The sequence below is a fragment of the Chiloscyllium punctatum genome, chromosome 2 (assembly GCF_047496795.1).
Source record: "Chiloscyllium punctatum isolate Juve2018m chromosome 2, sChiPun1.3, whole genome shotgun sequence".
Taxonomy (NCBI): domain Eukaryota; kingdom Metazoa; phylum Chordata; class Chondrichthyes; order Orectolobiformes; family Hemiscylliidae; genus Chiloscyllium; species Chiloscyllium punctatum.
This window is the reverse complement of record NC_092740.1, coordinates 104,807,521-104,822,773: the sequence shown is the minus strand read 5'-3', so window position 1 is coordinate 104,822,773 and position 15,253 is coordinate 104,807,521. Positions and strand designations below refer to the sequence as shown.

Sequence of the window (15,253 nt, the reverse complement as noted above, 5' to 3'; positions counted from 1 at the left end):
CACCTTGATCAAATCTCCTCTCCAAGGAGAAGTCTCAATTATTTCAAATCTATCCAGGTAACTGAAATTCCTCCTCATTGGGACCATCTTTGTGAATCTTTTCTGCACCCTCTCTAATGCCTCCACATCCTTGCTAAGGTTGTGAACTTTTACTTCCAGAAGGGTAATTTACATGGTGCAGCAATATTTACATTATAAGAACTAAATGTGGCACCTGACATCTGCATATATTCCATCATAGGCACCTCAGTATTTGGGCTGATATTAAGTTATTTAGTTACATACAGTAGGATGCTTCCATCACCATGCCATGCTTCAAGCAGCCAGAATACAATTGTGATGATAGAGATGATACGATTATATCTGTTAAAGGTATCCTGCATACTAATTGGGAAACATGACAAAATGTGGTGCTGAAAAGTAAGCACAATTCTCTAGTTGAAATTGAACCAATGTCTTGCCCAGGTTTACTCTGTGCAATTAAAGAGCTGCTGTGAATGTAGCATTCCTTGACAAGAAGATATCATTCAACAAAGTATGACTGCAAGGAATCCAAGCAAAACAGAGATCTGGAGTGAGTCAATGGAAGAATCCATAGTAAATAAAATTATAATTCATAAAACAAAACGGTTTTGGTTTTCAGGTACCAATCACCTTGGCTGCAAAATATCAGAGGCAGACGTCTAACATTCAACCATTTGCAATAGCTTCATCAGATTGTTGTTTTATCACAAATCCCAGAGAGGAGCTGTTTGCTAATTATTCCCAAGTGTTCATTGCTATTCAAACTCCTTTTATACTGAAACAATCAACGGCAGTGTACAACAGGAACCAGACTATATCTTGGCTTAACCTGACCTAATTTGCATCACAGGGCCAGAAATCAATCTTTTCATTAAGACAAAATAATTGCTACACCTCCTTACCTTCATCACCATCACTGTGGCCCCCATTGTGTAGCAATATATAACATTATTGAGAAAAGAACTTAATAGTATTAACATATTTTAAGGTGGCAGGGTGGTTAGCACTGCTGCCTCATGCCAGGTGCCCGAGTTAGACTCTAGCCTCGGGCAACTGTCTGTGTGGAGTTTGCACATTTTCCCAGCATCTGCGTTGGTTTCTTCCGGTTGCTCCAGTTTCCTCCCACAGTGCAGGTTAGGTGAATTGGCCACGCTAAGCTGCCCATAGTGTTCAGGGATGTATAGGTTAAATGCATTAGTTAGGAGTAAATGTGGAGTAATAGGGTAGGGGAATGGGTCTGCGTGGGTTACTCTTTGGAGGGTCAATGTGGACTTGGGCCAAATAGCCCGTTTCCAAACTGTAGGGATTCTATCGATATTGCTCTGGTAAGATTGCATTCTGTGATCAATACTAACGCATAGCTTCAATGAAACCATTGAGGTCTGTAGGAGAATGTTCAGGTAAATGCAAGAATAATAAAGATAAGAATTATAGCTGGCTTGGAAGAGACATTTACATTTAAATGTTATCAGTGCATTTGAATCTGATACTCACTACCATGAACAAACAGTGCAGAATGGAGTGCCTGTGCTATTACATTGTCATTGCCTAGAGTAGCAGCACATCAACATGACATTTTTTTCTAAATTTATCCATTTAAAGCAAATAATTTCACACTTATTCAGCTCGATGCACCTTCCATAATTCTTTGGTCTTCTATATGGAGAACCTGTTTGAATAGCTTAAAATTGAAGGCAGACTCAGGGCCTTGAGCAACAGTATACAGGTGTAATTTACATGTCCTTTCTGCCAATTTTAATAAATTGGATTTGCCAATTTATCTTTGGTGTCTGAACCTATGGCCTGTATCTACTGGAATATATGGCAAATATATGTTAAATAAAAATGAAACAAAATGAGAATAAGCTTTTATTGGATATAATTAGAGTGGGTGACGTTGTGATCTGGACAGAGACCATCAATGCTGGAGTGTGAGAAATGGAGGAGAAATCTCAGATTCATAGATTTTTACAGCACCAAAAAGGCCGTTCTTCCCATCAAGTCTGCACCAATATAACTACTATGAAAGGTGAGCTAACTCCAATTTTCTGCACTTGTTCTATATCCTTGAGTGTTATATCTCAAGTGCTCCCTCAAGTCTTTTTTAAAAGTTGAGAGTTTTCCAGCCTCCACTATCTTTCTGGACAGTTCATTCCAGATTCCTACCATCCGCTGACTGAAAAAGGTTTTTTTTCCCAAATCTCCTCTGAATTTCCCATCCCTTTCCCTCAAACAATACCTTTGCAAGGTTGATTCCTCAACCAAGGTGAGCAGCTGCTCTCTATCCACCCTGTCCATACCCCTTACAATCTTATACACCTCAATCATGACCTCTCTCAGTCTTTGCTCCAAAGAAAACAATCCAAGCCTATCTCGTCTCTCCTAATAGCTCAATTTCTCCATCCCAGACAACATCCTGATGAGAGTTTAGATCAGAATGGTGCTGTAAAAGCACAGCATCTGCTGTGCTTTTCTAGCACCAATCTGATCTAAACTCTGGTTTCCAGCATCTGCAGTCCTCACTTTTGCTTAACATCCTGATGAACCTCCTCTGTACCTTTGTTACTGCTATCACATCCTTTCTGCAGTGAGGTAACTAAAATTGCACACAGGACTCCAGCTGCAGCCTGACCATCAACTCTAACATTACCTCCTTGCTCTTACACTCTATGCTACGATTGATGTGTTCTCAACTATCCTATTCACATGCTGTGCCAGTTGAATCCAGTCCTGGTGACATGCTGGCAACATTACTGATTCAGGCAAGTGAGTGTCTGGCATGGAATCCCAAAACGTTTACCAATAGTTGGTCTGCAGGACCCTCTAGATATTACAAGCCTGAGTCTGACTAGACTTACTGCCAGAGTCAAAAAGTGTGGCACTGGTAAAGCTCAGCAGGTCAGGCAGCATCTGAGGAGCAGGACAATTGTAGTTTTGTGAATAAGCCCTTCATCTCCTCCCCACCTCATCCCAGATCCAACCCTCCAACTCAGCACCACCCTCTTGACCTGAGCTATCTGTACATCTTCTTTCCCATCTATCCGCTCTACCCTCCTCACTGACCTATCACTATTATCCCCTACCTGCATCCACCTATCGCCTTCCCAGCTACCTTTGCCCCAACCCTACCACCATCCCCCCATTTATCTCTCAGCCCCCTTCCGCTTCCACATTCCTGATGAAGGGCTCATGCCCAAAACATTGACTCCTGTTCCTCGGATGCTGCCTGACCTGCTGTGCTTTTCCAGCACCACACGTTTTGACTCTGACTCTCCAGCTTCTACAGTCTTCACTTTCTCCAAGAGCTACTGTCAGACGAGCAGAGAGTACTGACATGTCAACAACATGAACAGAGAGGACAAGAGCAGAAAAATCCCATCCTGATGAGGAGACGCCATGAATGTGCTCTTGTCCTATCAGGAGAGCCAGAAAACATTCAGAAAGAATGATGAGAACAGTCCATTAAGTCACTCAAGATTTACCAAAAATGTTAACCAGAACACTGAGCTTATAGTTGGCAGCACTATGCAAGAAATCTGAAGCATGCTCTAAAAGGGAAAAAAAAATTGAGAGACTGGAAAATACTTTAAACAAAGGACCATTATCAATATCTAGGGAGTAACACTAATCATAAGTTTAGCCAATTGAGCCATGTCAACAATACAGCTAAAAGCACAAGCTTATCCTGCAACACATTTCTTCTTACCAAACAATAGCTCTCAGAAATGTGAAAGAATAATCACCTGAATGTGTGTAGCTATAATAATATTAACGAGGAGAAAGTAGTTTGCTTGCTTTTTACTCTTGATGTACAATTTAATATCCAGTCCTTCAGCACTGTGAACTGTGGTTGCAGTATGGACATTATTTAGAACGTTATTTACAACATTGTCCCTCCCCTGCTTCTTGGTCTTATAAACTCTCTTACCAATAAGGACAACAGCAGCCATGTCAAATGAACAACATCATTGCAAATTCCCTAAAGAGCGGCACCCTGTCTGGACTTCATGTATTGGTAAAGTTCATTGTTAACAAGTCAGAGATGTTGACAGAACAGAGTCAAGTTAATGGAAATGAGGAAAATATCCAGCCAGAAAAAGGAACCACAGAATAAGTGAATTGAAAGAATGAGGGGAAAAGAACACCAGGACAAGACATAAAGAAAAAAACAAGTGGTTTTGAGGGGAATTATGTGACTTATTTGGCGTATCAATACCTTTCCATTGTGATTATCATAAAAAGATAATCACAACCTGTTAATTTTCATTATTAAGCACGTTGATTTCAATCATGTGGTATCTGGGAAATTATGTACATGCACAATTTTACATTTGAACACACAATCTTGATTTTTTTTAAAATAGGAAAAGAGTATAGTATATTGGACAAGCTGAGCATGTTGTTGTATTGCCCTCTCTGCTACTGGTATAAATAAAATTTGTCTGCTTTGAGTTCATATGTTAATCTTTTCTCAATGCAATATGTAACACTGAAATTGACATAAATTGCCATTCCTTCATCATGACTAAGATATAATAGTCCAGAAATTCTCTTTGTAACAAAATTCTGAAAATTTTGTTAATGTAAGGGCATCCATAATTTGAGAAGGTGGCAGACCCTACTTTCCGTAGGGATGAGTAACAAATGTTGTGTTAACAGTACCCAAGAGCAATGACAAAAACAGAGTAACAGGCAGAAGTGCAAACAGACATGAAAGAAGGAAGTGATAGAATGACACAAAAGTGGTGAAAGGAGAGCAGAAACAAAGCACCAAAGAAGTTAAGTAACTCTAAGAATCACAAAACCGACTATGAATTAGATGTTTAGATTAATTACCTAGTGTGGAAACAGGCCATTCGGCCCAACAAGTCCATACCAACCATCCACAGAGTAACCCACCCAGACCCATTCCCCCTAACACTATGGACAATTTTGCATGGCCAATTCATCTGACCTGCACAACTTTGGATTGTGGAAGGAAACCGGAGCACCGGGAGGAAACTCCACGCAGACACAGGGAGAATATGCAAACTCCACGCAGACAGTCGTCCGAGGCTGGACTTGAACCCAGGTCCCTGGTGCTGTGAGGCAGCAGTGCTAACCACTGAGCCACCGTGCCGCACATTAGTTCTAATCATATGCAATTTAAAAGCAATTTAATCCTATCAAGCTAGTGACTAGATGCTCCATATGTACTAGCCCACTCCCAAAAAAATTAAACAACTTCTATCAAAACTGAACCAAAGAATGTTCTCTCCACTGTAGTTTAGATTCTTCATTTTATTATTTTATGGATGTGTAGACTGGTTTTAGCATCTTTATGTCAACATTTGGTATGTACCCTTCCAAACACTTCCTATTCATATACACATGCAGATGCCTTGCAAATGCTGTAATTGTACCAGCCTTACTCTGGAAGCTCATTTCATATATGCACAACTTGCTGCATGAAAAAGTTGTCCATTATGTCCTTTTTAAATCTTCACCCTCTCACCTTAAACCTATGCCCTCTAGTTTTGGACTACCCCATCCTGGGGTAAAGACCTTGGCTGTCTACTCAATCTATGCCCCTAATAATTTTGTAAACCTCTGCAAGGTTACCCCTCAGCTCCACGCTCAAGGGAAAATAGCCCCAGCCTATTCAGCCTCTCCCTATAGTTCAAACTCTCCAACCTTAGAACATCCTTGTACATCTTTTATGAACCCTTTCAAGTTTCACAACATTCTTCCTATAGCAGAGAGACCAGAATTGCACGCAGTTTCCAAAACTGGCCTAGCCGACGTCTTGTACAGCTGCAACATGACCTCCCAACCCCTATACTCAATGTACTGACCAATAAAGGAAAGCATACCAAAAGTCTTCTTCACTGGGACTTCACTTTCAAGGAAGTATGAACCTGCACTCCAAGGCCTCTTTGTTCAGCAACATTCCCCAGGACCTTAGCATTAAGTGTACAAGTTTTGTACTGATTTGTCTTTCCACAATGCTGCACCTCACATTTATCTAAATTAAACTCGATCTGCCATTCACTGACTTCATAGGTCCTGTGATATTCTGAGATAACCTTCTTTGCTATCTACGACATCTTCAAATTTGGTGTCATCTGCAAACTTACTACCAATACTTTCTACATTCACGTCTAAATCACTTGTATAAATGATGAAAAGCAATGGACCCTGTACCAGTCATTGTGCCACACCACTGTTTACAGGCCTCCATTCTGAAAAGCAATCCTCTATTACCACCCGCTTTTATCTTTGAGCCAATTCTGTATCCAAATGGCTAGTTCTTCCTATATTCCATGGGCTCTAACCTTACTAACCAATCTACTATGAGGAACCTTGTCGAACACGTTACTGAAGACCATATAGATCCTACCCACTGCTCTGCCCTCATCAATCCTCTTTGTTACCTCCTCAAAACACTTTGTCAAGTTAGTGAGACATGATGTCCCACACACAACTCCATGCTGACTAACCTTTGCCTTTCCAAATCCTGTCCCCCTGGCATTTCCTTACCACCTTTCCTAAATAGTGGTACCACGATAGCCAACCCCCAAGGCTTCCAGCACCTCACCTGTGGCTACTGATAATACAAATATCTCAGCAGGGACCCAGCAATCACTTCCCTAGCTTCCCACAGAGTTCTAGGGAAGCTAGGGATCAGGTCCCAGGGATTTAGTTATTTAAATTGAAATAAATATGGAGGTATCTGTAACTATTAATTACTTGAGGATATAAATAACTGAAAAATTACTTATGAAATCTTGAAAGCATAAAGTACTGTACCAGTGGTAACATTTTCCAAGTAACCAATATTTGGTTCACGTAAAATATGGTAAATGAGTTCTTCATCTTTACTATCACGATCAGATGCTTTCAAGTGTCGAGAGGAAATATATATTCCGTACTTTTGATTTTTGAACACTTCAACTTGTGACGGACACTGAAGGTAGACAATTCTTGGGAAAGCCTTGTCCTTATGGTCCACCTGAGCAAAAGTAATAAATCATAAATTATCAGTTTCATTTCAAAGAATCTTTTATTAAATTATTCATCTCTTCATATTATTAATTTAGTTAAAAATCACACAACACCAGGTTCTAGTCCAACAGGTTTATTTGCAAGTTCAAACTTTCAGAGTGCTGCTCCTTCACCAGAACTACCAACCACCTGACGGAGGAGCAGTATTCCGAAAGCATGTACTTTCAAGTAAACCTGTTGGACTATAATCTGGTGTTGTGTGATTTTTAACTTTATCTACCCCAGTCCAATACCGGCTCCTCCACATTATAGTTATTGATGTTTTACATCTTCTGCAAATGCTGAAATGAGAGAAGAAAGAAGTTTTCACTTACTTTTTAATAGAATTCTCAAAAGTAATCGGAGCAACAAACAAAGAAAATGTCCAGTCTTCACTCATTTGCCACTGTAAAAGTGTTCAGTTTTACACTGAACTGGAGCAGCTATTCAAATACTGTGTCTCTAAGAGCAAGTCAGAGGCTAGGCAGTAACTTACTGCCCAAAAGCTATTTATCGTCTGCATGGCACAAGTCAGACATGTGAAGAAATACTCCTCAACTGCCTGGCTGACGGTAACTCCAATAACACTCAAGAAGCTCAACACTCAGAACAAAGCAGCCAGTTTGACTGGCACGCCATCCACCACCTTCAACATCCACTGTCTCCACCTCCAACATTGAGTGGCAGCAGTGTATACCATCTACAAAGTGCACTGCAACAGCCCACCAAGACTACTTCAATGACACCATCCATTTTGGAAGGTCAAGGACAGTAGATGTGTGGAGATAGTCCCCCTCCAAACTATGCACCATCCTGACTTGGAACTATATGCAAATCTTCCCTCTCATTGAGTCAAACTCCCTTTCCAATGCACAATGGGTGCACCTACCATCTCACACAGGGGTCAAAAATGTTTCCTTTTCCATCCCCATGCTCTTTTTAAGAGTTTTCAAGAGCTTTTTTTTATAATTCTCACTAACTCATTTATTAGCTGACTGCAGTCACATGCTAACAATAAATTCTGTATTTGTACTGAGCTCTGGATATTTCACTGAGCACAGAAGTAGAATTAGAACAGTTCAGTAATATAATTGTGTATATTATGTATATATAAAATAGGTTATAATTATAACATAATTCATCACCATTAAGCTTGAGTCGTGAGCATTGATTTAATTAATTTGTGGACATCACAGAACTTAAAAGCACAGCAACTGGTAAAGTTAACAATAGATTTTTTTTCTAAAATAACTGACAAATTCTTTGTAAAAAGCACATGTGAGAGATTCAAGATGGCGGCAACCCAGCAAGTCTGAGTCTGTAATGCTCTGCCTAAGACTCATGCAAAGTGGGGCACCGCCTTCACCTCACCCTTTAAACTATTTAAGATAGTTTTTGCCCAGCGTAGTTAGTCATTTTATTTCAAACTTGGATAGGTTGGTGTTGTTTCTAAAATGTCTAAGGGCAAAAACTCCTGCAGCTCGCCACAGGCAGGAACACTTCCCCTGCCCCCTCCCGCAGCAGCAGAGATGTCCGTGGCCGCCTTGGGAGAACTTACCTACAGAGGCGAGCCTGCTCTCCAGGATCACCAAACTTCAAGAGAAGATCGACGCTTTTATTGAGGTGTCCCTCAGAAGCACGACCGAGAAATCGAAAAACTTGAGCAGCGTATCAGAGGATCAGAGCAACGGGCTGCGGCCTCTGAGATGGCTGCCGAGTCATCCGTAGGTCAGGTCCGGGCTCTCGAGCAGTGAATCTGGACCCTGGAGGAGAGCATCAATGACCTTGATAACTGGGGCTGTTGGAAAAAACATTCGGTTGCTGGGCATTCCTGAACAGGAAGAGGAAGGCCAGCTTGTAGACTTTTTGGAGCAAAGGCTCCCACAATTATTGAAGTTGGAGTCAGGACCGGGCCAGGTGCGGGCGGAGTGAGCCCACCAGGTTGCTGTACGCAGGCCCGGGATGGACCAGCACCCCCGCCCAGTTCTAATTCAACTCTAATGCTAAAAAGACAAACAAATGCTCCTGGAAGCCTCCAGAGTCCTGGAGAAGGATCCCCAGGCCATGATGCACAAGGGTTCCAGAATAATGTTACTCCTGGACTTCTCTCTAGACGTGGTCCGCAAGAGGAGGGCATTAGATAAGGCGAGGAAGTGTCTGAGAGACCTAAGTATCCAATACTCTATGCATTATCTGGCAACGTTGCGCTTTAGCCATGAAAGATCCGTTTACAACTTTGGGGTTGCCAGAAAAAGCAAGAGAATTCTTGGACGCTCTTAAATAGGCTGCGGGACTTGAACCGTATGTATAACGACTTTATTTCCTCCCCCCCCATTTTGTTGATCCCTTTTTTTTCTTTTTTTTTCATTATCCTTCTTCCACTTATTCTTCCCTGGGGGTGGGAGGGGGGGGGGGGAGCTTGTTCTTTACTTTTCCTTTGGTTTCCTTTTTATAGCTCGTGTGGCTTACTTGATTTGTGGGCGAGGGGTGTTTGTTTTGTCTTGCCTTTTTCTTCAGAGTGGGATTTTCCTCTTTTCTCATTTTACTTAGTTGTCTAATACTTGCCGGGATTGTAATTTTGTAATTTTATATATTCCCATTTTCCTAATTAGGCCGCATGGTATTGGGGACAAAGTACTAACTTGGATTGAAAGTTGGTTGGCTGACAGGAAACAAAGAGTAGTGATAAACGGCTCCATTTCGGAATGGAGTGGGGTACTGCAGGGATCAGTGCTGGGACCGCAGCTTTTTACAATATATATTAATGATATAGAAGATGGTATTAGTAATAACATTAGCAAGTTTGCTGATGATACTAAGCTGGGTGGCAGGGTGAAATGTGAGGAGGATGTTAGGAGATTACAGGGTGACCTGGACAGGTTAGGTGAGTGGTCAGATGCATGGCAGGTGCAGTTTAATGTGGATAAATGTATGGTTATCCACTTTGGTGGCAAGAACAGGAAGGTAGATTCCTACCTAAATGGAATCAATTTAGGTAAAGGGGCAGTACAGAGAGATCTGGGTGTTCTTGTACACCAGTCAATGAAGGTAAGCATGCAGGTAAAGCAGGTAGTGAAGAAGGCTAATAGCATGCTGGCCTTCATAACAAGAGGGATTGAGTATAGAAGCAAAGAGGTTCTTCTGCAGCTGTACAGGGCCCTGGTGAGACCGCACCTGGAGTATTGTGTGCAGTTCTGGTCTCCAAATTTGAGGAAAGACATTCTGCTATTGAGGGAATGCAGTGTAGGTTCACGAGGTCAATTCCTGGAATGGCAGGACTACCTTACGCTGATAGACTGGAACGACTGGGCTTGTATACCCTTGAGTTTAGAAGACTGAGGGGGGGATCTAACTGAGACATATAAGATTATTAAAGGATTGGACACTCTGGAGGCAGGAAACATGTTTCCGCTGATGGGTGAGTGCCGAACCAGAGGACACAGCTTAAAAATACGGGGTAGACCATTTACGACAGAGATGAGGAGAAACTTCCTCACCCAGAGAGTGGTGGCTGTGTGGAATGCTCTTCCCCAGAAGGCAGTGGAGGCTCAGTCTCTGGATTCATTTAAGAAAGAGTTGGATAGAGCTCTCAAGGATAGTGGAATCAAGGGTTATGGAGATAAGGCAGGAACAGGTTACTGATTAAGGATGATCAGCCATGATCATATTGAATGGTGGTGCAGGCTCTAAGGGCAGAATGGCCTACTTCTGTATCGTGTCTATTGTACCGTGTTTGCTAAATGCACCCAGGTGTGTGTGTGTGGGGGGGGGGGGGGGGGGGGGGGTGGAGGTGGTAGGGGGGTGGTTACTCACTTTTAACTCTGGTTTGACAAAATACTTGAATTTGTATACTCCATTCTATAAAGCCTGGGCCGAGGGCAGGGCCCTAGCTAGGAGAGGTTATGATGGGGTTATCGATAGGAAGTTATGCCCCCGGGAGCAAGGGGGAATGTCTTTTACTTAGGAGTAGCTTTTAATTGCAACGGTTTAAATGTTTTAAAGAATTTTTGTATTTGTGAATTTCCTACAGTCTTTATTCAAGGTTTTCTGAGTGGGGTTCTTCCTCCTGGGGGGTCTCGGGCTTGCCTGGGTGATCATGGCTAGCCATTCGCTTAGATGGTGCACCTGGAATGTCAAGGGGAGTAATTCACCAATCAAAAGGGTAAAGATATTATCAAGTCTCAAAAAAGAAAGGGTCGATGTAGTTCTCTTACAGGAGACACATCTACTTAACAAAGAGCATTTAAAGCTACAACAGGGTGGATTTGATCAGGCTTTTTTCTCATTTTGCAGTTCAAAAAGTAGGGGAGTAGCCATTCTTATTCAGAAGAATCTTCCTTTCCAAATGTTAAGCCAGATAAAAGGTGAATCTGGACAGTATATATTGATCAAAGCTCTAAAACATGGAGAGGAATATGGCATTTTGAATCTTTATTGCCCCCTGGCACACCCCTTTAAATTTGTAACAGAAACATTCTCTAAGTTGATGGCTTTTGGAGTCCACCATACAATTATAGGAGGAGATTTTAACTGTATTATGGACCCAGAGACAGATACCTAAGAGCACTACGGGTATATCTCTGAGATCTAGACAACTGACAGATGTGAATAAGGAGCTAGGGCTAGTAGATGCATGGAGGTGCCTTCACCCCCAGGGTAGAGACCTTACTTTCTACTCTAACCCATACAAGTGCCATACCAGAATTGTTTTTTGCCCCCCAACCCTTTTGAATTCAATACTGTATTGTAAAATAGGTAATATAGCTATTTCTGATCATGCCGCAGTATAATTTGGAAGTCAAGATTAGGGATGATGGGATAGGCTCCCGACATTGGCATATGGATCCATTCTTATTGAAGGATAGCAAATTTATAAAGTATTTTTTGCAGGAATTCAAAACCTTCTGGGAAATTAATTCAGGTACAGCCAGTAACTCGATGATGTGGGAGACCACTAAGGCATATGCGCAAGACTTGGTCATCTCATATTCTGCAACCCAGAAGAAACAAAAGGGAGAGCAATAGCACCTGCTCGAGGCTTGCTTGAAGGCAGCTGAGACAGCATATCTTAACAGGCCTTTCATTGCTAAGTTACAAAGGATCACAGCCCTTAGGGCAGCCTTGACTACCATACTTACCCAAACAGCAAAGAGGGAAATATTATTCGCAAAGCAGAGATTATTTGAATATGGCAATAAAGCCTGGCAGATACCTAGCATACCTTACTAGAAAGAAAAAGGCTCCTCAAGCCATTACATCCATTAGAAAAAGTGCTGGTACCCTGACTTGTGATTTTAAAAAGATCAATACAGCCTTTAGAGAGTTCTATTTTGAACTGTATAAATCGCAGGACTGTGAGGATAGAACTGAGAAGATAGAATCCTTCTTTAAAAATCTGACCCTTCCGGGCTTAACCTCGGAGCAGGTGTCGATCTTGAATGCCCTCCTGACAACCCAGGAAGCACTCGACGCAATTCGGCTGCTTCAGAGTGGCAAAGCGCCTGTACCAGATGGATTCCAGGTTGAGCTCTATAAAGAATTTATAGAGGAACAGGCCAGACCACTCATAAATATGTATAATTATTCACATAGTCAGGGCTGCCTCCTGCCTTCGTTGAGAGAAGTAAACATCTCTCTTATTTTTAAAAAGGGAAAGGCCCCAGAAGATTGCTCATCATATAGACCCATATCCTTACTAAATGTGGATTTCAAAATTCTTTCTAAAATGTTAGCAATTAGGTTGGAGAGGGTCTTACCATACATCATAAAAGAGGACCAGACAGGGTTTATAAAGGGCCACAGGTCAACTAATAATATTAGAAGGGTGTTAAATATGATACAAGCCTGTCAACAGGGAACAATACTGGGTTTAGCTGTCTCCTTGGATGCAGAGAAGGCATTTGATCGGGTAAAATGGCCATATCTTTTTTTATACTGGAAAGGTTCAGTGTTGGAGAGGTATTGGAGAGTTCAGTGTTGGAGAGTTTCAGTATTATATAATGATCCCAAAGCAGCAGTGATCACCAATGGTTTAAGTTCAGATAGCTTTAGTGTTGGCAGGGGCTGTCGTCAGGGATGTTCTCTTTCACCATTATTATTCACGCTAGTGATTGAACCACTGGCGGAAGCTATACGAACTGATCCTAACATAGTGGCTCCAAGGGTTGAATTGGGCAAACATAAAGTCAATCTTTTTGAGGATTATGTCCTCCTCTTCTTAAGTGATCCTTTGATATCCATGCCTCTTCTAACCCAAGTGATCAATTTATTTGGGATGTTCTCAGACAATAAAATCAATCTTGTGAAATTTGAGGCCATGCCATTGGGAGGTCTTGCCAGTGTATCCAATTTACCGGACGGATCTTGCCTTCCCTTTCAGTGGTCACTAAAAGGTTTTCTGTACTTAGGTATTTTAATCACCCCACTTTTTGCTCAGCTGTATAAAGCTAATTATGTGCACCTATTAGAGAAAATAAGACAAGATCTTCAACACTGGGGAGATCTCCCAATATCCTGGTTAGGCAGTGTAGCCTTAGTTAAGGTGAATATCCTACCTCATCTTCTTTATCCTATGAGAATGCTCCCCCTGATGTTGCCAAGATAGGCATTGCGTAAGCTCTGCTCCTTTATTTGGAATCATGAATAGCCCCTTATCAAACTGGAAAAGCTGCAGCTCCCACAAGCAAAGGGAGGACTGGACATTCTAGATTTTATGAGCTATCAATTGAGTTCCTTATTATCTTATGTAGCTGATTGGGTCTCTTGTGACCCACAATCAATCTGGTTAGGTATTGAGACCTCCCAAACAAAATGTTCCCTCATCAATTTATGGACAAGATGAGAGCTATTATGGACTACTGTAAAAATCCTACTGTATTAAATACAATTAAAGCCTCGAGGATAATGAGACAAGATGAGGGTAACCTGCAAAACACCTCCCTTTATACTCCTATAGTGGGAGCACTGAGATTTCAGCCGGGGTGATAGATGCTACATTTAAAACTTGGAAGTTCAGAGGTAGCTCCTGCTTGGGAAACCTGTTTGATGGGGAGGTTATGATGCCCTTTGAGCAGTTACACAAGAAGTTTGGACTGCCTAACAGGAACCTTTTTGGTATTTCCAAATACGAGATTATATACAAAAGAAGACCACACTGATAATTAATCTCTACAAAGCGGTTAGGGAAAGGAAAGTGCTATGGCCGAAGGACACCCCCCCACACCCCACCTGCCCCCACCCACCTCGGTTAGTACGCTTTATCACTCATTATATAATAAAGTATCCAAGGACATGGAACGATAATTTAAAACCTGGAATCAAGAATTAGGGTTGGTAGTCTCATAGAAATGTGGGAGGACATCTGGGAAAATGTCAGAAAGATCTCTATTTGTAATAGAACTCAGGCTATTCAATTAAAGATACTCCACAGGGCTCATATGGCACCTGACCGACTCTCAAAATTCAAGGCAGAAGCAACCCCAATGTGTCCTTAATGTAAAATAGAAATTGACACTCTCACACATTGTCTATTGATATGCCAGAAGATCGATAGGTGTTGGGACAGAGTAGCGAATGCCTTGACAGAGATCTTGGGTAACGAGATTAGATTGAATCCACTGTCCCTGCTTTTGAGCTCTTCAGATTTTTCCTCCCTGGATGTGTATGGGAGGAAATTATTTACCATTCTTTCTTTCTGTGCAAGGAAAAGTATTTTAGTGACTTGGATAGCTGAAGGCCCTCCAGGACTTTCGAACTGGCACAGGTTAGTCATGAAATATATCCCCCTTGATTTCCTCACAAATATGGTGCACCAAAAAACGGAATTATTCTATAAAACATGGCAGCCCTTTTTGAACTACATCGACACAGATATTTCAGCCATACTGTCCAGGGCTTTCGTCTAGCCGTGGCAATGGTTCTGACTGGTTCAGGGACCCGCGGGAGGAAGAATCCCATAAAAATACCGGTTTTGTTGTGACTTGATATAAATCTATTTTGAGTATGTATCTAATTATTTAATTATTTCATCGTTTATTGCTAGTAATGTATGATATTCTATTTTATGTTTTGGTTGTTTGTAGGATAGATTAGTAGTAGGTTAGGTTTTTCTTGCTCCGTTTTTTGGTTATTATTTATTTTTTCTTATTTATTTAATTTTATATTGATGTTTATATTACTTTGTATTACTTTTGTAACTTTGTAAAAA

The 15,253-nt window shown here is 41.4% G+C and overlaps 1 protein-coding gene across 7 annotated transcripts in view; it reads right to left on the bottom strand.

Moving 5' to 3' along the window:
* frem1a (Fras1 related extracellular matrix 1a) overlaps positions 1 to 15,253 on the bottom strand; it is a 377,121-nt gene that overhangs the window by 65,841 nt on the left and 296,027 nt on the right. For all 7 annotated transcript variants that reach the window (XM_072586891.1, XM_072586895.1, XM_072586892.1 and 4 more), the window contains one exon: positions 6,814 to 7,015. In XM_072586891.1, the coding sequence (XP_072442992.1) occupies positions 6,814 to 7,015 (202 nt within the window). The remainder of the gene's footprint in view (positions 1 to 6,813; positions 7,016 to 15,253) is intronic.